Genomic DNA, 22722 nt, shown 5'->3' with positions numbered 1-22722 from the left:
TGCACCAGATCCATCACAGGGGCCCCGGCTGATGGTACATTACCTCCTTATACCGGGGTCTAGTCCTGCACCAGATCTACCACAGGGGCCCTGGCTAATGATACATTAGGGACCCCTATGCTCCCTGCACAACTTGTCTAGACGGTCGCGGTATATGTGGTAAGACCGTTCCATTTCTGTATTATGAGGTTTGGACATAATAAAACTCTACCTTTTCACACAGTCATTAATAGTTAGGTTTTATCTCCTTATCTGTGACTTTACATTGGGTTCCGGTCCCCGCGTTTCATTACATGAACCACTATTCACCTTGGTGGTCACATTCCACACGTCCACAGTACGGCCAGACAGAAGAACGCCCGTCCTCAGCTTGACGTCTCGTGTGTGAACAGTTAGTAATAAATGCCACAGGACATGAGATGGAGCTTCTCTGTAGGTTACTTCTGGGCTTCTTACATGGACCTCAGCAATGAACACACTGCACTGTGGTAAAACACATGTATTCTGGGTACTCGTCATACAAGCTTCACCTTATTTTGGAGGTAAAATATACCAAAAAATAAATAGTGCTGTCACCTTAAAATCCCGCAATACAGCAACAGCTGCACATCTTTAAGACAAGACCCACCAAGATGGCTCCAGCAATCACGAGATATGAAGGCAACGTGCTGACCACTGCCTGGCAGAGGTGCTTCATATCTCCATCCCATGGGGCTTTATGATAGGCTGGGACAGAAGACTTCTCTATAGCAGCAAAGAAGATTCCAGAGAGGGGAGCGTAGTGTGTAGTGCAGAGGCTGGAGCACTGACTAATGACCGGAGCAGGACAATACATCATGAGATGTGGACATGGACCTCACACTGACTAATGACCGGAGCAGGACAATACATCATGAGATGTGGACATGGACCTCACACTGACCAATGACCGGAGCAGGACAATACATCATGAGATGTGGACATGGACCTCACACTGACCAATGACGGGAGCAGGCCAATACATCATTAGATGTGGACATGGACCTCACACTGACCAATGACCGGAGCAGGCCAATACATCATGAGATGTGGACATGGACCTCACACTGACCAATGACCAGAGCAGGCCAATACATCATGAGATATGGACCTTACACTGACCAATGAGAACATGGTGCTACCTGATGACCTGGGAATGAAGCATGGCTCTCAGCCCTGACCGGTCATTGGCCGGTATGTGATGTATCGAGAAGACGCAGAACCAGTCTATGAGACATCATCCTGATAAGTGGATGTTGTCACCGTCACCCCCTTTTGCAAGCTGTGCTCCACCCCCTGCACTATGACCCCTGCAGCACACTGAGGTCCTGGAGGTCACTGCTGATGAATATGCAGGTAACATGCAATAACCGGAGTCTGCCATGTGCCCATCCCCCATATACACCCAGCTTTATGTATAGCGCTCGGCCGGCGTCCTGGCTGCAGAGTAACAGAATATTGCACAATTATCAGCATCCAGAGCTTCCAGTTCTTCCAGACGTGATGGAAAGTGATACCGAGCCTCAGTCCGGGCCCCGCACCCAGCTGTACATATAGAATACACTACTGGTGCCAGGGCGTGTGTCATGTGACATTAACCTCCAGCACATGGTCGTCCATACTGGGAATAACCAGGATCTGCCGCCCTGCGCTGCTGTTGCTGACTTGTCCGGCGTGGAATGGCTGCAGGCGCGGCATTGGAAGTCCTTTCTGCTCTGCTGTGCCACTCAGGGGCCCCGGAGACAGTGAGGTGCTCTGAGATCGCCCACTAGGGGCCTCACACGGATCCTCCACAGACACAGAGTCATTCTCAATCCAGCTGTCTGCAGAGACAAAACACCAAAGCATAAATCAGATGCGGAGAAGCGGTGAAGGGAGCGCGGGGATCGGCACAGAGAACGGACTCACCGGCATCCACCTGCTGAGTGTGCGAGTGGTGGGGCAGGTAGCGGAACAGCTGCACATCCGGGTAGGGCAGATATCCAGCAAACAGAGGCATCACCTCCATCCGAACAGTATGGCACGCCCCGTGTTTAACGGGCATCAGGACCACGCCCGAGCTCCTGCCGCACACTGCCCAGTTACTTCCACCATCAACCACTAGAAAACAGAGTGCACCATCAACTCAATCCTGTGACTGAGGGGCCTCAGAAGACCACACACAATATGGACAACCTAGGACCACTTGTTCTCACTGCCAAGACCTCAGAAGAGCCCCCACCCCATTATTAACATTAAGCTGGCCACAACCGCTGTTGGCGGCACATTTGGCTGACAGCTCCTCCCCGACCTCCCTGCACGGAGACTGAGGCTGCTTTGATAGAGGTATAAATGGCTGTCAGAGCGCTCTGTCCTCTTGAGACCGTCTCAGACATTTTATCTCCCTTGAGAACAGAGGATCAGGCATGCTGAAATCCAACAAGAGCCAAACTTTCTCAACCCATCCCTCGCCCCCTGACATCTGTTGTTAGAGTCATGACAAGTCCCCCCTCCTCCACACACACCCTGCCAGGACCTTACCGCCCCCCCCCTCCTCCTCCCCACACACACACCCTGCCAGGACCTTACCTCCACCTCCTCCTCCCCCCCCCCCACACCCTGCCAAGACCTTAGCACCTCCACCCCCTCCACACACACACACCCTGCCAGGACCTTACCTCCTCCTCCCCCCCCCCCCCCCCTGCCAAGACCTTAGCACCTCCACCCCCTCCTCCTCCCCCCCACACACACACACACACCCTGCCATGACCTTACCGCCCCCTCCTCCTACACACACACACCCCCTGCCAGGACCTTACCTCCTCCTCCCCCCCACCCCTCCTCCCACACCCTGCCAAGACCTTAGCACCTCCACCTCCTCCTCCCCCCCACACCCACCCTGCCAGGACCTTACCGGCCCCCCCAACTCCTACACACACACACACCCTGCCAGGACCTTACCTCCCCTCTCCTCTATACACACACACCCTGCCAGGACCTTACCTCCCGCCCTCCGCTATACACACACACACACACACACCCTGACAGGACCTTACCTCTCCCCCTCCTCTATACATACACACATACACACACACCCTGCCAGGACCTTACCTCCCCCCCCTCCTCTATACACACACACACACACACCCTGCCAGGACCTTACCTCCCCCCTCTTCTATACACACACACACACCCTGCCAGGACCTTACCTCCCCCCTCCTCTATACATACACACACACACACCCTGCCAGGACCTTACCTCCCCCCCTCCTCTATACACACACACCCTGCCAGGACCTTACCCCCCCCCCCTCCTCTATACATACATACATACACACACACACACACACACCCTGCCAGGACCTTACCTCCCCCCTCCTCCATACATACATACATATATATATATATATATATACACACACACACACACACACACTGCCAGGACCTTACCTCCCCCCCTCCTCTATATACACACACACACACACCCTGCCAGGACCTTACCTCCCCCCTCCTCTATACATACATACATACACACCCTGCCAGGAGCTTACCTCCCCCCCTCCTCTATACACACACACACACACACCCTGCCAGGACCTTACCTCCCCCCTCCTCTATACACACACACACACACCCTGCCAGGACCTTACCTCCCCCCTTCTCTATACACACACACACACACACCCTGCCAGGACCTTACCTCCCCCCTCCTCTATATATATATATATATATATACACATACATACATACATACATACATACATACATACATACATACACACACACACACACACCCTGCCAGGACCTTACCTCCCCCCCCTCCTCTATATACACACACACACTGCCAGGACCTTACCTCCCCCCCTCCTCATATATATATATATATATACATATACACACACACACACACCCTGCCAGGACCTTACCTCCCCCCCTCCTCTATATACATACATACACACACACACACACACACACCCTGCCAGGACCTTACCTCCCCCCCCTCCTCTATATACACACACACACACTGCCAGGACCTTACCTCCCCCCCTCCTCTATATATATATATACATATACATATACACACACACACACACCCTGCCAGGACCTTACCTCCCCCCCTCCTCTATACATACATACATACATACACACCCTGCCAGGACCTTACCCCCCCCCCCTCCTCTATACACACACACACCCTGCCAGGACCTTACCTCCCCCCTCCTCTATACACACACACCCTGCCAGGACCTTACCTCCCCCCCTCCTCTATACACACACACACACCCTGCCAGGACCTTACCTCCCCCCCTCCTCTATACATACATACATACACACCCTGCCATGACCTTACCTCCCCCCCTCCTCTATACACACACACACCCTGCCAGGACCTTACCTCCCCCCCTCCTCTATACACACACACCCTGCCAGGACCTTACCTCCCCCCCTCCTCTATATACACACACACACACACACACACACACACACACACACACACACACACACACACACACCCTGCCAGGACCTTACCCTCCCCCCTCCTCTATATACACACACACACTGCCAGGACCTTACCTCCCCCCCTCCTCTATATACATATACATACATACACACACACCCTGCCAGGACCTTACCTCCCCCCCTCCTCTATATACACACACACACACACACACACCCTGCCAGGACCTTACCTCCCCCCCTCCTCTATACATACATACATACATACATACACACCCTGCCAAGACCTTACCTCCCCCCCTCCTCTATACATACACACACACCCTGCCAGGACCTTACCTCCCCCCTCCTCTATATACACACACACACACACACACACTGCCAGGACCTTACCTCCCCCCCTCCTCTATATATATATACATACATACACACACACACACACACACACCCTGCCAGGACCTTACCTTCCCCCCTCCTCTATATACATATACATACATACATACATACACACATACACACTGCCAGGACCTTACCTCCCCCCCCTCCTCTATATATATATATATATATATATATATATATATATATATATATATATATATATATATATACATACACACACACACACCCTGCCAGGACCTTACCTCCCCCCCTCCTCTATATACATACACACACACACACACACACCCTGCCAGGACCTTACCTCCCCCCCTCCTCTATACATACATACATACACACCCTGCCAGGACCTTACCTCCCCCCCTCCTCTATATACATATACATACATACATACATATACACACACACACACACACACACACACACACACACACACACACACACACACACACACACACACACACACACACACACACACACACACACACACACTGCCAGGACCTTACCTCCCCCCCTCCTCTATACATACATACATACACACACACACCTTGCCAGGACCTTACCTCCCCCCCTCCTCTATACACACACACACCCTGCCATGACCTTACCTCCCCCCTCCTCTATATATATATATACATATACACACACACACACACACACCCTGCCAGGACCTTACCTCCCCCCCTCCTCTATATACATATACATACATACACACACACACACACACCCTGCCAGGACCTTACCTCCCCCCCTCCTCTATATACATATACATACATACATACACACACACACACACACACACACACACACACACACACACACACACACACACACACACCCTGCCAGGACCTTACCTCCCCCCCTCCTCTATACATACATACATACATACATACACACACACCTTGCCAGGACCTTACCTCCCCCCTCCTCTATACATACATATACACACACACACACACACACACACACACACACACACACTGCCAGGACCTTACCTCCCCCTCTTCTATATATACATACACACACACACACTGCCAGGACCTTACCCCCCCCCTCCTCTATATATATACATATACATATACACACACCCTGCCAGGACCTTACCTCCCCCCCTCCTCTATATACATATACATACATACATACATACACACACACACACAGCCAGGACCTTACCTCCCCCCCTCCTCTATATACATATACACACACACACACACACACACACACACACACACACACACACCCTGCCAGGACCTTACCTCCCCCCCTCCTCTATACATACATACATACATACATACATACATACACACACACCTTGCCAGGACCTTACCTCCCCCCTCCTCTATATATACATACACACACACACACACACTGCCAGGACCTTACCCCCCCCCCCCCTCCTCTATACACACACCCTGCCAGGACCTTACCTCCCCCTCCTCCACACACACCCTGCCAGGACCTTACCTCCCCCTCCTCCACACACACCCTGCCAGGACCTTACCTCCCCCCCTCCTCTATACATACATATACACACACACACACACACACACACACACACACACACACTGCCAGGACCTTACCTCCCCCTCCTCTATATATACATACACACACACACACTGCCAGGACCTTACCCCCCCCCCCCCCCCTCCTCTATACACACACCCTGCCAGGACCTTACCTCCCCCTCCTCCACACACACCCTGCCAGGACCTTACCCCCCCCCCTCCTCTATATATATACATATACACACACCCTGCCAGGACCTTACCTCCCCCCCTCCTCTATATACATATACATACATACATACATACACACACACACACAGCCAGGACCTTACCTCCCCCCCTCCTCTATATACATATACACACACACACACACACACACCCTGCCAGGACCTTACCTCCCCCCCTCCTCTATACATACATACATACATACATACATACACACACACACACACCTTGCCAGGACCTTACCTCCCCCCTCCTCTATATATACATACACACACACACACTGCCAGGACCTTACCCCCCCCCCCCTCCTCTATACACACACCCTGCCAGGACCTTACCTCCCCCTCCTCCACACACACCCTGCCAGGACCTTACCTCCCCCTCCTCCACACACACCCTGCCAGGACCTTACCTCCCCCTCCTCCACACACACCCTGCCAGGACCTCACCTCCCTCTCCTCCACCCACACCCTGCCAGGACCTCACCTCCCCCTCCTCCACACACACCCTGCCAGGACCTCACCTCCCCCTCCTCCACATACACCCTGCGAGGACCTCACCTCCCCCTCCTCCACCCACACCCTGCCAGGACCTCACCTCCCCCTCCTCCACCCACACCCTGCCAGGACCTCACCTCCCCCTCCTCCACCCACACCCTGCCAGGACCTCACCACCCCCTCCTCCACCCACACCCTGCGAGGACCTCACCTCCCCCTCCTCCACCCACACCCTGCCAGGACCTCACCTCCCCCTCCTCCACCCACACCCTGCCAGGACCTCACCTCCCCCTCCTCCACACACACCCTGCCAGGACCTTCACCCCCCCCTCCACCCACAATGCCAGGATCTTCACCCATCTCCATACAATATGCCAGGATCTTCACCCATCTCCATACAATATGCCAGGACCTTCACCCCCTTCACACAACCTGCAAGGACCTTAACCCCCTCCTCCATACACCCTGCCAGGACCTTAACCCCCCTCCTTCACATACCCTGCCAGGACCTTAACCCCCCCCCCCCCTCCACAAACTGCCAGGACCTTAGGTAACCCAAGTTCAGAAGACCATGCTTCAATGCTGAGACTACATACTTTCACCTGAAATATCCCCTTACCCTGGTAGAAGAGCTGAGTACTGGTGTACCCCTCACAGTCGGTCAGAGTCTCCTCCTTGTCTTGCTCCATGGGGTCACACAGTCGGGTGATGCAGACTTCCAGTGAACAGAGGGACCCCATCTTACAGAATTCTGACTCTGCTGGGGGTGAGATTTCAGCACGTACAGTGTATAGGGTCTGTAGAGGGAGAATACAGCGTGTTACACCTAGGGACTGAAGATCCCGATGCACACATGACCTGCGGACATCCAACACAAAACACATACCCAACTGGTCCCTGCCCAGCATGGCTACACCCAGGAAGACCAGTCTACCAGACCAGGAGGTACAGGTGACTATAAACAAAGGTGTCTCCTCCGGTGCAGCTAATGTCCCCTAATGACAAGGACCACTGGGAGCCATTAGTGCCCAGTGTGGTCCATCCTTCCCCTTGGCAGACCGGTCACAGTTCGTCACCCTGTCCTTCTGTGGTCATGTGTCTCCGGGAAAAAATTATCAGCAGAATCTCATGCTGCATGTCCAGTGATGGTTACTCACATAAAAGTGCTCCAAGTGGAAGAAGTAGGTGAACGGCTGGAGATGGGCACAGGACTCCGGAAGAGGCAACGGGAAGAAGCTGACCGAGAAGCTACAGGGGAGCGATGAGGGCAGACCCTGGCGCCATGTCACCTCCCACACATAGAAGAGGTACTGCTGACTCTGGAGGACCTGCGGGAGACATGACAGCCAATCAGGCACCTGAACAAAGATTGCGACACCTCCAAGCAGAGAGAAGACACATCAGGCGAGAGGGGGCGCCAGAGAGAAGACACATCAGGCGAGAGGGGGCGCCAGAGAGAAGACACATCAGGCGAGAGGGGGCGCCAGAGAGAAGACACATCAGGCGAGAGGGGGCGCCAGAGAGAAGACACATCAGGCGAGAGGGGGCGCCAGAGAGAAGACACATCAGGCGAGAGGGGGCGCCAGAGAGAAGACACATCAGGCGAGAGGGGGCGCCAGAGAAAAAAAAGAACACATCAGGCGAGAGGGGGCGCCAGAGAGAAGACACATCAGGCGAGAGGGGGCGCCAGAGAAAAAAAAGAACACACACAGAGAGAGTGTGAAAGACAACACAATTCAAACGAGAGAGGAGAAAGACAGTAAGAAAGAAAAGAGATGACAGTGAGCGCCCACTGCTGGTTGCACATGGCGATTCAGCCTACAAGTGAATCCATTTCTCTCAGGCAGCCCTATAGAGTTGAATAGAGCGCAGTTCACATGCTCGATCGCTGCTGGGGGGGGGGGGACACCAGCAGTAAGTTAAAGGGGCTGTGCCATAAACTACTCACTTTAAAGTGTATTTTCACCGATCGCTCCCATTCCTACTTGGATTTTTTTTTTCTTCAAATTTCCCTCCTTTGCAGTTTTCTCTTGTCCCCCGTACCTGAATCCTACTTCCTGGTTTGTCATGTGACTGCAGGCCCACCTCCACATGTATCCACCGTGTGACCGGATTTATAACAGATGCAACGAACGCCCGGCCTTTATCAGAGCAAAATTCATCCTCATGTCTGTCCGGCTGCGGTCACCGGCCCGGCTGCTGTCACCGGCCCGGCTGCTGTCACCGGCCCGGCTGCTGTCACCGGCCCGGCTGCTGTCACCGGCCCGGCTGCTGTCACCGGCCCGGCTGCTGTCACCGGCCCGGCTGCTGTCACCGGCCCGGCTGCTGTCACCGGCCCGGCTGCTGTCACCGGCTCGGCTGCTGTCACCGGCCCGGCTGCTGTCACCGGCTCGGCTGCTGTCACCGGCCCGGCTGCTGTCACCGGCCCGGCTGCTGTCACCGGCCCGGCTGCGGTCACTTCCTGGGGCATCCGTTCTGCACATCCGGCTTCCTGCTTGCAGGACTTATTTTCCCCTCTAAAATAACGGATCTCAGACGGACACCGAATGTGCAGAGCCGACCATCTGAATCTGTTTTTTTTTATTTTTCTGTCCTTCTGACGGATCACAGGAACAGAAAAAAACGGTGATGTGAGCGTGTGTGTCCTGTATTACAAGGCCGCATTACTGTGAGCATGTGTATCCTGTATTACAAGGCCGTATTACTGTGAGCATGTGTGTCCTGTATTACAAGGCCGTATTACTGTGAGCATGTGTGTCCTGTATTACAAGGCCGTATTACTGTGAGCGCGTGTGTCCTGTATTACAAGGCCGTATTACTGTGAGCGTGTGTGTCCTGTATTACAAGGCCGTATTACTGTGAGCATGTGTGTCCTGTATTACAAGGCCGTATTACTGTGAGCATGTGTGTCCTGTATTACAAGGCCGCATTACTGTGAGCATGTGTATCCTGTATTACAAGGCCGTATTACTGTGAGCGTGTGTATCCTGTATTACAAGGCCGTATTACTGTGAGCATGTGTGTCCTGTATTACAAGGCCGTATTACTGTGAGCGTGTGTATCCTGTATTACAAGGCCGTATTACTGTGAGCGTGTGTGTCCTGTATTACAAGGCCGTATTACTGTGAGCATGTGTGTCCTGTATTACAAGGCCGTATTACTGTGAGCGCGTGTGTCCTGTATTACAAGGCCGTATTACTGTGAGCGTGTGTGTCCTGTATTACAAGGCCGTATTACTGTGAGCATGTGTGTCCTGTATTACAAGGCCGTATTACTGTGAGCATGTGTGTCCTGTATTACAAGGCCGCATTACTGTGAGCATGTGTATCCTGTATTACAAGGCCGTATTACTGTGAGCGTGTGTATCCTGTATTACAAGGCCGTATTACTGTGAGCATGTGTGTCCTGTATTACAAGGCCGTATTACTGTGAGCGTGTGTATCCTGTATTACAAGGCCGTATTACTGTGAGCGTGTGTGTCCTGTATTACAAGGCCGTATTACTGTGAGCGTGTGTGTCCTGTATTACAAAGCCGTATTACTGTGAGCATGTGTATCCTGTATTACAAGGCCGTATTACTGTGAGCATGTGTGTCCTGTATTACAAGGCCGTATTACTGTGAGCATGTGTGTCCCCCGTATTACTGTGAGCATGTGCATCGTGTATTACAAGGCCATATTACTGTGAGCATGTGATTCCGGTGTGTGGGGGGGGTGGAAGGGTGAGCCTCCCTAGCATCCGACACCGGATGTTTTCACCCCTGTACAGGGAGAAGCACCAGCGGCGGTGCGGGGACCAGGAGCGGGGTAAGTATATTCCCTGTGAGGGGCCTGGCACATTAAGGGGGGGGGGGGGGGGGGGACACAGTTTGAGAACTTGGATAACCCCTTTAATGCGAGCATGTGCGTCCACTGCAGGACGTAACTAACAGCGACTGAAATGGAGACTGCTTTGCCTTGAGCAATGGCGGCCGTTAAGTGTAGAATGAGGCTGTTCTGATCAGCGCTGCTATCTGGGGAATGTGACAGGACGACGATATCTGCTGGCGGGATACCTTTATATTACTGGCACAACCCCTCTGACTGCACTACTAGAAGAGAACAAAGGGAGGTGACGCCCCCGAGGTCCTGCCCAACTACAGCCTAGTCCCTGACTCGCACCCCGTCCCCAGTCCAGCGCTGCGGGCAGTGAATGGAGCAATGCCCTGTGGGGGATACCTGGCTCTCCGCTGTGTGCAGGGGATGGAACTGCAGCTCTTGGGTGGAGCTGATGGAGCCGCCCGACAACTGGAAATGAAAGTCGCAGGTGTTTTCCACACAGACCTGGATGTACTTTCTGGAGAGGAGAAAGAAAACGGAGCATAAGACTCAATGAGGGGCCGCCCGATGCATCCACGCGGCTACACGCAGAGCGCCATCACCTGGTGCCCGAGGACAGCAGCGTGTGCTGAGCCTTCAGAGGAAGGTGGAATGACAGACTGATGATGGTGGAGTAGATGGACCACGGGCAGTCGACTGACACCTGAGGAAGAAGAGGAGTGTCAGCTATGGCCTTAAGGGGGCATCACTCATGCACTGACCCACACAACACTACCCTCTGCTACAGCATGCCGCGCACCCCCTGGCCAAGGAGAAGACGCCGCGCGCACCCCCTGGCCAAGGAGAAGACGCCGCGCGCACCCCCTGGCCAAGGAGAAGACGCCGCGCGCACCCCCTGCCCAAGGAGAAGACGCCGCGCGCACCCCCTGCCCAAGGAGAAGACGCCGCGCGCACCCCCTGCCCAAGGAGAAGACGCCGCGCGCACCCCCTGCCCAAGGAGAAGACGCCGCGCGCACCCCCTGCCCAAGGAGAAGACGCCGCGCGCACCCCCTGCCCAAGGAGAAGACGCCGCGCGCACCCCCTGCCCAAGGAGAAGACGCCGCGCGCACCCCCTGCCCAAGGAGAAGACGCCGCGCGCACCCCCTGCCCAAGGAGAAGACGCCGCGCGCACCCCCTGGCCAAGGAGAAGACGCCGCGCGCACCCCCTGCCCAAGGAGAAGACGCCGCGCGCACCCCCTGCCCAAGGAGAAGACGCCGCGCGCACCCCCTGCCCAAGGAGAAGACGCCGCGCGCACCCCCTGCCCAAGGAGAAGACGCCGCGCGCACCCCCTGCCCAAGGAGAAGACGCCGCGCGCACCCCCTGCCCAAGGAGAAGACGCCGCGCGCACCCCCTGCCCAAGGAGAAGACGCCGCGCGCACCCCCCTGCCCAAGGAGAAGACGCCGCGCGCACCCCCTGCCCAAGGAGAAGACGCCGCGCGCACCCCCTGCCCAAGGAGAAGACGCCGCGCGCACCCCCTGCCCAAGGAGAAGACGCCGCGCGCACCCCCTGCCCAAGGAGAAGACGCCGCGCGCACCCCCTGCCCAAGGAGAAGACGCCGCGCGCACCCCCTGCCCAAGGAGAAGACGCCGCGCGCACCCCCCTGGCCAAGGAGAAGACGCCGCGCGCACCCCCCTGCCCAAGGAGAAGACGCCGCGCGCACCCCCTGCCCAAGGAGAAGACGCCGCGCGCACCCCCTGCCCAAGGAGAAGACGCCGCGCGCACCCCCTGCCCAAGGAGAAGACGCCGCGCGCACCCCCTGGCCAAGGAGAAGACGCCGCGCGCACCCCCTGGCCAAGGAGAAGACGCCGCGCGCACCCCCTGGCCAAGGAGAAGACGCCGCGCGCACCCCCTGGCCAAGGAGAAGACGCCGCGCGCACCCCCTGGCCAAGGAGAAGACGCCGCGCGCACCCCCTGGCCAAGGAGAAGACGCCGCGCGCACCCCCTGGCCAAGGAGAAGACGCCGCGCGCACCCCCTGGCCAAGGAGAAGACGCCGCGCGCACCCCCTGGCCAAGGAGAAGACGCCGCGCGCACCCCCTGGCCAAGGAGAAGACGCCGCGCGCACCCCCTGGCCAAGGAGAAGACGCCGCGCGCACCCCCTGGCCAAGGAGAAGACGCCGCGCGCACCCGCTGCCCAAGGAGAAGACGCCGCGCGCACCCCCTGCCCAAGGAGAAGACGCCGCGCGCACCCCCTGCCCAAGGAGAAGACGCCGCGCGCACCCCCTGCCCAAGGAGAAGACGCCGCGCGCACCCCCTGCCCAAGGAGAAGATGCTACGCACCCGCTGCTCCAGAATGCCACTACTGGCAGCGTTGTGAGAATCCTTCCCTTTACGCGGGATCTCTCCATTTATCAAGCGCCCGCCCTCGGGAAGCAGACAGACCACATCCAGCTCAAAGTCCACGACGTGATATGGAGGCGCCATGGGGAGGGAGATGCTGGTCACTTTGTCAGAGCGCTGAATACTGAGAGCGCTGACCGCCACTTCACCTGTAACGAGAGACAACAGCTGCCTGGAAGAGTTATCAAAGGGGGGAAGGGAGGATCTGGGGACATGGGTCACATCAGCTTCTGCAGAGGATGAGAGTACTCACCATTGCTTCTCTGCAGAGGATGAGAGTACTCACCATGGCTGCTCTGGTAGATGGAGGCAGTGGACTCTGCCCCCGGAATAATAGACATGGTGTCGGCGTTGCTCAGCTGCAGGGTGTCTCCGGGCTTCATGCAGTAATGTCCAGTCGTCACCGTAAACTTTAGCTTTTGTGGGACTCCGGCCAGAAGGCAATCTGCGTGGAGAGAGGAGATGGTGAGTGTGCTACTCCCCGCCCAGCGGCCTGTCACTGCACCCCCATCGGACTCACCACTCAGCGGCTCCACCTTCAGCTGAGGCTCCTGGGAGTACACATCATACTGCACAATGGGGTACACGTGGGGAAGCAGCAGCTGAACCCCGCCAAACGATGCCGCAAGCTGCCGCAGGGTGTAGGTGCCTGGTTCCTGAGCCTAAAAACACCAACATCATCAGCGGAAAGGGAAAGAAAATAGGGCATATAGGGCGTCGCCACCAGCTGAGGGAAGGAAAAGAGGGCATCACCGCTAGCAGAGGGGAGGAAAAGGGGGCGTACAGGGCATCACCGCTAGCAGAAGGAAGGAAAGGGGGCGTACAGGGCATCACTGCTAGCAGAAGGAAGGAAAGGGGGCGTACAGGGCATCACCGCCAGCAGAAGGAAGGAAAGGGGGCGTACAGGGCATCACCGCTAGCAGAAGGAAGGAAAGGGGGCGTACAGGGCATCACCGCTAGCAGAGGGGAGGAAAAGGGGGCGTACAGGGCATCACCGCTAGCAGAGGGGAGGAAAAGGGGGCGTACAGGGCATCACCGCTAGTAGAGGGAAGGAAAAGGGGGCGTACAGGGCATCACTGCTAGCAGAGGGGAGGAAAAGGGGGCGTACAGGGCATCACTGCTAGCAGAGGGGAGGAAAAGGGGGCATACAGGGCATCACTGCTGGTAGAGGGAAGGAAAAGGGGGCGTACAGGGCATCACTGCTAGCAGAGGGGAGGAAAAGGGGGCGTACAGGGCATCACTGCCAGCAGAAGGAAGGAAAGGGGGCGTACAGGGCATCACTGCTAGCAGAGGGGAGGAAAAGGGGGCGTACAGGGCATCACTGCTAGCAGAGGGGAGGAAAAGGGGGCGTACAGGGCATCACCGCTAGCACAGGGGAGGAAAAGGGGGCGTACAGGGCATCACTGCTAGCAGAGGGAAGGAAAAGGGGGCGTACAGGGCATCACTGCTAGCAGAGGGGAGGAAAAGGGGGCGTACAGGGCATCACTGCTAGTAGAGGGAAGGAAAAGGGGGCGTACAGGGCATCACTGCTAGCAGAGGGGAGGAAAAGGGGGCGTACAGGGCATCACTGCTAGCAGAGGGGAGGAAAAGGGGGCGTACAGGGCATCACCGCTAGCACAGGGGAGGAAAAGGGGGCGTACAGGGCATCACTGCCAGCAGAGGGAATGAAAAGGGGGCGTACAGGGCATCACTGCTAGCAGAAGGAAGGAAAGGGGGCGTACAGGGCATCACCGCTAGCAGAGGGAAGGAAAAGGGGGCGTACAGGGTATCATTGCCAGCAGAGGGAATGAAAAGGGGGCGTACAGGGCATCACTGCCAGCAGAGGGAAGGAAAAGGGGGCGTACAGGGCATCACCGCTAGCAGAAGGAAGGAAAGGGGGCGTACAGGGCATCATTGCCAGCGTAGGGGGAGGAATACCAGGGCACACCATGCTACTACTGCCTCACACGTACTGGGGCCTGTAAGTGGACGCTCGGTACCTGGGTGTGGAAGGTCACTCGGTTAAGTCCCGGCTCCAGGACGACGTTGCGGCAGCGCAGGCTGTGGGTGCCATGATCCAGGCTGAGGCCGGAGTGTCTGTCCTGGGCTGACGAGGAGCTGGTGTCCTGCGGCCGCAGTAACATGTGCACATTCCTGCAGATGACACCTGTGCTGACCAGTCCGCCCTCCGAAGGACTCTTCTCATGCATCTCTGACAGCTCCAGGACGGGCGGAGGTACTCTAACTCCCAGCGGAGTATCCGGCAGAAAGTGCATGGTGCCCCCTGCTGGCTTGTGCCGGGTCAACCACTCTGCGGTTTTGCGGTAGCTGTTCTTGTCCAAACTATAGTGGAAATATCCTGAGAGATGCTCCAGGTGGAAAGTCTCCGGCATCAGGCTGAGGAGCGTCAGCTCAATGGACAAGGACCCCCCAACATGAACAACCGCATTGGGGGGATCGAAGTGGAGAGAGGTCAGCTGAGTGAACGAGCCAAGCGGGAGGCTGATGGGGTTACCTGAGGAGAGCGACAAAGAGGGTAAAGTAAAGCCTGTTACCCTGCCCTCACCCCACCATCACCATGGTACCTACCCTCACCCCACCATCAACATGTGACCCCTCCATCACCATGGTACCTGCCCTCACCCCACCATCAACATGTGACCCCTCCATCACCATGGTACCTGCCCTCACCCCACCATCACCATGTGACCCCTCCATCACCATGGTACCTACCCTCACCCCACCATCACCATGGTACCTACCCTCACCCCACCATCACCATGGTACCTACCCTCACCCCACCATCACCATGGTACCTACCCTCACCCCACCATCACCATGGTACCTACCCTCACTCCACCATCACCATGGTACCTACCCCCACCATCACCATGGTACCTGCCCTCACCCCATCACCATGGTACCTACCCTCACTCCACCATCACCATGGTACCTACCCTCACTCCACCATCACCATGGTACCTACCCTCACTCCACCATCACCATGGTACCTACCCTCACTCCACCATCACCATGGTACCTACCCCCACCCCACCATCACCATGGTACCTACCCTTACCCCACCATCACCATGGTACCTACCCTTACCCCACCATCACCATGGTACCTACCCTTACCCCACCATCACCATGGTACCTACCCTTACCCCACCATCACCATGGTACCTACCCTCACCCCACCATCACCATGGTACCTACCCTCACCCCACCATCACCATGGTACCTACCCTCACCCCACCATCACCATGGTACCTACCCTCACCCCACCATCACCATGGTACCTACCCTCACCCCACCATCACCATGTGACCCCTCCATCACCATGGTACCTACCCTCACTCCACCATCACCATGGTACCTACCCCCACCATCACCATGGTACCTACCCTTACCCCACCATCACCATGGTACCTACCCTCACCCCACCATCACCATGGTACCTACCCTCACCCCACCATCACCATGGTACCTACCCTCACCCCACCATCACCATGTGACCCCTCCATCACCATGGTACCTACCATCACCATGTGACCCCTCCATCACCATGGTACCTACCCTCACTCCACCATCACCATGGTACCTACCCCCACCATCACCATGGTACCTACCCCCACCATCACCATGGTACCTGCCCTCACCCCATCACCATGGTACCTACCCTCACTCCACCATCACCATGGTACCTACCCTCACTCCACCATCACCATGGTACCTACCCCCACCATCACCATGGTACCTACCCCCACCATCACCATGGTACCTGCCCTCACCCCATCACCATGGTACCTACCCTCACCCCATCACCATGGTACCTACCCTCACCCCATCACCATGGTACCTACCCTCACCCCACTATCACCATGTGACCCCTCCATCACCATGGTACCTACCCTCACCCCACCCACCATGTGACCCCTCCATCACCATGGTACCTACCCTCACCCCACCCACCATGTGACCCCTCCATCACCATGGTACCTACCCCCACCATCACCATGGTACCTACCCCCACCCCATCACCATGGTACCTGCCCTCACCCCATCACCATGGTACCTACCCTCACTCCACCATCACCATGGTACCTACCCTCACTCCACCATCACCATGGTACCTACCCTCACTCCACCATCACCATGGTACCTACCCTCACTCCACCATCACCATGGTACCTACCCTCACTCCACCATCACCATGGTACCTACCCCCACCATCACCATGGTACCTGCCCTCACCCCATCACCATGGTACCTACCCTCACCCCATCACCATGGTACCTACCCTCACCCCATCACCATGGTACCTACCCTCACCCCATCACCATGGTACCTACCCTCACCCCATCACCATGGTACCTACCCTCACCCCATCACCATGGTACCTACCCTCACCCCATCACCATGGTACCTACCCTCACCCCATCACCATGGTACCTACCCTCACCCCATCACCATGGTACCTACCCTCACCCCATCACCATGGTACCTACCCTCACCCCATCACCATGGTACCTACCCTCACCCCATCACCATGGTACCTACCCTCACCCCATCACCATGGTACCTACCCTCACCCCACCATCACCATGTGACCCCTCCATCACCATGGTACCTACCCTCACCCCACCCACCATGTGACCCCTCCATCACCATGGTACCTACCCTCACCCCACCCACCATGTGACCCCTCCATCACCATGGTACCTACCCTCACCCCACCCACCATGTGACCCCTCCATCACCATGGTACCTACCCTTACCCCACCATCACCATGGTACCTACCCTCACCCCACCCACCATGTGACCCCTCCATCACCATGGTACCTACCCTTACCCCAGCCACCATGTGACCCTCCCCAATACAATGTTACCTTGCCTTTACCCCAGCCACCATCATCATGTTACCTACCCTGGAGTTCCCTCGCTCATCATGTGACCCTCCCTCCATCACCATGTTACCTAACCTGGGGCTTCCCCTCATCATCATGTGACCCTCCACTGTCGCCATGTTGCCCACCCTGTGGTTCCCTTGCTCATTATGGAATCCTCCCCCCATCACCATGTTAACCTACCCTGGGGCTTCTCCTGTTCATCATGTGACCCTCCCATCCCCATGTGACCTACCCTAGGACTTCCCCCTCGTCACCATGTTACCCACCATAGGGATTGCCCTGTTCATCATGTGACCCTCCCTTTATCACCATGTGACCTACTCTAGGGCTTTCCCTGGTCATCGTGTGGTCTCCCCATCCTGCTGGCTAGCTCACACTGCTGCCCCTGCATGGGCCGAACCTCCATACCTGTGTCCTGTGCTGAGAGTCGGAGGATCTCATGACCGTATCGGATACGCTCCTCTTGGGGTAGGTTGCAGTCAGTGGCCAGAAGACTGCAGGTTTTCAGGTATCTGCTGGACAGTCAAGGAGAAGCCGAGGAGAGGGTGCAGGCGTTACTCCGCACAGCTATGTCCCCTGTATCCCACAAGACTAGGGGTTAACAAGTCATAGGGGCAGCTGAAGGTGAACTACCTGGGGAGCAGAGGGTTACCAACAGAAAGGATACGCCTCGTTCTGCCCCAGCAGCTTCTGACATTCTGCCAGCTGTTTGCGAGTGTGAGTGAGGGGCAGGGCCCAGCCTTCAGCCTGGTACATGCGGAGTGCCCCCTGTAAATAGGGCTCCGCCTTCTGCGGAAGAGACTTCTTCCTGAGGAGAGGAACAGACGAGTCAAGAGCCTTCCATCCTACCCCACCGAGAAAGCATAGGACGCTGCAGTCTGCACCCCAAGTTTACATCAAGGGTGGAAATGAGGCGGTGAACAAGAGGAGGGTGCAGAGAAGACTGAGGCTGTGAACAAGGAGAGGGTGCAGAGAAGACTGAGGTGGTGAACAGGGAGAGGGTGCAGAGAAGACTGAGGTGGTGAACAGGGAGAGGGTGCAGAGAAGACTGAGGCGGTGAACAGGGAGAGGGTGCAGAGAAGACTGAGGTGGTGAACAGGGAGAGGGTGCAGAGAAGACTGAGGTGGTGAACAGGGAGAGGGTGCAGAGAAGACTGAGGTGGTGAACAGGGAGAGGGTGCAGAGAAGACTGAGGTGGTGAACAGGGAGAGGGTGCAGAGAAGACTGAGGTGGTGAACAGGGAGAGGGTGCAGAGAAGACTGAGGTGGTGAACAGGGAGAGGGTGCAGAGAAGACTGAGGTGGTGAACAGGGAGAGGGTGCAGAGAAGACTGAGGTGGTGAACAGGGAGAGGGTGCAGAGAAGACTGAGGTGGTGAACAGAAGAAGGTGCAGAGAAGACTGAGGCAGTGAACAAGGGGAGGGTGCAGAGAAGACTGAGGTGGTGAACAAGGGGAGGGTGCAGAGAAGACTGAGGTGGGTGCAGAGAAGACTGAGGTGGGTGCAGAGAAGACTGAGGTGGTGAACAGAAGAAGGTGCAGAGAAGACTGAGGCAGTGAACAGGGAGAGGGTGCAGAGAAGACTGAGGTGGTGAACAGGGAGAGGGTGTAGAGAAGACTGAGGTGGTGAACAGGGAGAGGGTGCAGAGAAGACTGAGGTGGTGAACAAGGGGAGGGTGCAGAGAAGACTGAGGTGGTGAACAGGGAGAGATAGTAGATGGGGTGCAGGCAGTTACATGTAGAAGTCGGCCAGGTTCTTCCCCACTAGTTTGGCGGACCGGCCTCTGCCGATGCTGCTGTACATCTCTATGGTGGCATGTGCCAGGTCCTGCAGAGACACAAGGTGGGTAAGAGGTGAAAGGTGGGTCTCAGGGGATGTGAGAGGTTGGGGTTCTGCATTTCCTTACCAGGTAATGCTTCTCAAACGACTCCTCTGAGGATAGCGCCTCCTGCAGCTTCTTGTAGGGACTCTGCGCCGTGTTAGCTGCGGAGGAGAAAAGAGATAAATACATTGGAGGAAGAGAAACAGAAGGAAGGGGCGTCACCCTGCACACAGGACGCTCACCCGTCTCTGGCCTCTCCGCTCCTAACCCAGCCAGTAAATCCACCGTCCTCTGCAGGTCCTCCGAGCATGGGCCGGACTCCGACACCAAACCACACAGGGATCCGAGAGCCTGCAGCTAGAACCACCAAGATCCCATCAGGAGATGTAACGGCTGCGCAACTCCACATGACATGGCACCAGGTTCGCACCTCATACAGTGACCCACACAACAGAACGACCCTCCACCACCTCATACAGTGACCCACATGACAGAGGGACTCTCTACCACCTCATACAGTGTCCCACACGACAGAACGACCCTCCACCACCTCATACAGTGTCCCACACGACAGAACGACCCTCCACCACCTCATACAGTGTCCCACACGACAGAACGACCCTCCACCACCTCATACAGTGACCCACACGACAGAACGACCCTCCACCACCTCATACAGTGTCCCACATGACAGAGTGACCCTCCACCACCTCATACAGTGTCCCACACGACAGAATGACCCTCCTCCACCTCATACAGTGACCCACACGACAGAACGACCCTCCTCCACCTCATACAGTGACCCACACGACAGAACGACCCTCCTCCACCTCATACAGTGACCCACACGACAGAACGACCCTCCACCACCTCATACAGTGACCCACACGACAAAGCGACCCTCCTCCACCTCATACAGTCATCCACACGAAAGACCGACCCTCCTCCACCTCATACAGTGACCCACACGACAGAGCGACCCTCCACCACCTCATACAGTGACCCACACAAATGAGCGACCCTCCACCACCTTATACAGTGACCCACACAAATGAGCGACCCTCCACCACCTCATAGTCATCCACACGAAAGATCGACCCTCCACCACCTCATACAGTGACCCACACAAATGAGCGACCCTCCACCACCTCATACAGTCATCCACACGAAAGACCGACCCTCCACCACCTCATACAGTGACCCACGCGACAGAGCGACCCTCCACCACCTCATACAGTGACCCACACGACAAAGCGACGCTCCACCACCTCATACAGTGTCCCACACGACAAAGCGACCCTCCACCACCTCATACAGTGACCCACACGACAGAACGACCCTCCACCACCTCATACATTGACCCACATGACAAAGCGACCCTCCACCACCTCATACAGTGACCCACACAAATGAGCGACCCTCCACCACCTCATACAGTGTCCCACATGACAGAGTGACCCTCCACCACCTCATACAGTGACCCAAATGAAAGTGTGACCCTCCACCACCTCATACAGTGACCTGCACAACAGAGTGAACCTCCACCACCTTATACAGTGACCCACACGACAGAACGACCCTCCTCCACCTCATACAGTGACCCACACGACAGAACGACCCTTCTCCACCTCATACAGTGACCCACATGAAAGTGTGACCCTCCACCACCTCATACATTGACCCACACGACAAAGCGACCCTCCACCACCTCATACAGTGTCCCACATGACAGAGTGACCCTCCACCACCTCATACAGTGACCCACATGAAAGTGTGACCCTCCACCACCTCATACAGTGATCCACACGACAGAGCGACCCTCCACCACCTCATACAGTGACCTGCACAACAGAGTGAACCTCCACCACCTCATACAGTGACCCACATGACAAAGCGACCCTCCACCACCTCATACAGTGTCCCACATGACAGAGTGACCCTCCACCACCTCATACAGTGACCCACATGAAAGTGTGACCCTCCACCACCTCATACAGTGATCCACACGACAGAGCGACCCTCCACCACCTCATACAGTGACCTGCACAACAGAGTGAACCTCCACCACCTCATACAGTGACCCACATGACAAAGCGACCCTCCACCACCTCATACAGTGACCCACACGACAAAGCGACCCTCCACCACCTCATACAGTGTCCCACATGACAGAGTGACCCTCCACCACCTCATACAGTGTCCCACATGACAGAACGACCCTCCTCCACCTCACAGTGACCCACACGACAGAACGACCCTCCTCCACCTCATACAGTGACCCACACGACAGAACGACCCTCCTCCACCTCATACAGTGACCCACACGACAGAACGACCCTCCTCCACCTCATACAGTGACCCACACGACAGAACGACCCTCCTCCACCTCATACAGTGACCCACACGACAGAACGACCCTCCTCCACCTCATACAGTGACCCACACGACAGAACGACCCTCCTCCACCTCATACAGTGACCCACACGACAAAGCGACCCTCCTCCACCTCATACAGTGACCCACACAACAGAACGACCCTCCTCCACCTCATACAGTGTCCCACAAGACAGAACGACCCTCCTCCACCTCATACAGTGACCCACACGACAGAACGACCCTCCTCCACCTCATACAGTGACCCACACGACAGAACGACCCTCCTCCACCTCATACAGTGACCCACACGACAAAGCGACCCTCCACCACCTCATACAGTGACCCACACGACAGAACGACC

At 56.4% G+C, this 22722-nt stretch overlaps 1 protein-coding gene across 3 annotated transcripts in view; it reads right to left on the bottom strand.

The window, feature by feature from the left end:
- Positions 1-223: 223 nt before the first annotated feature.
- The window catches only part of TRAPPC10 (trafficking protein particle complex subunit 10), a 46055-nt gene continuing 23556 nt past the window's right edge, over positions 224-22722 (bottom strand). Inside the window, exons 9-24 of one of the 3 annotated variants that reach the window (XR_005777384.1) lie at positions 20228-20342; positions 20070-20146; positions 19899-19990; positions 18835-18975; positions 18576-18682; positions 15255-15769; positions 13796-13937; positions 13562-13720; positions 13216-13424; positions 11499-11599; positions 11296-11413; positions 8236-8406; positions 7698-7875; positions 1927-2118; positions 1130-1841; positions 224-1079 (exon numbers count right to left, since the gene is read on the bottom strand). Coding sequence is in view for 2 of the 3 variants with exons in the window: in XM_040422751.1 (XP_040278685.1) it covers positions 1603-1841; positions 1927-2118; positions 7698-7875; positions 8236-8406; positions 11296-11413; positions 11499-11599; positions 13216-13424; positions 13562-13720; positions 13796-13937; positions 15255-15769; positions 18576-18682; positions 18835-18975; positions 19899-19990; positions 20070-20146; positions 20228-20342 (2556 nt within the window). In the remaining variant the exon portion in view is untranslated. Of the gene's footprint in view, positions 1842-1926; positions 2119-7697; positions 7876-8235; positions 8407-11295; positions 11414-11498; positions 11600-13215; positions 13425-13561; positions 13721-13795; positions 13938-15254; positions 15770-18575; positions 18683-18834; positions 18976-19898; positions 19991-20069; positions 20147-20227; positions 20343-22722 lie in introns of all 3 variants that reach the window. The other 2 variants (XM_040422751.1, XM_040422752.1) reach the window with 2 other exon arrangements.

Source organism: Bufo bufo, chromosome 3 (genome assembly GCF_905171765.1).
Source record: "Bufo bufo chromosome 3, aBufBuf1.1, whole genome shotgun sequence".
Lineage (NCBI taxonomy): Eukaryota > Metazoa > Chordata > Amphibia > Anura > Bufonidae > Bufo > Bufo bufo.
This window is presented reverse-complemented; position numbering and strand designations above follow the sequence as displayed.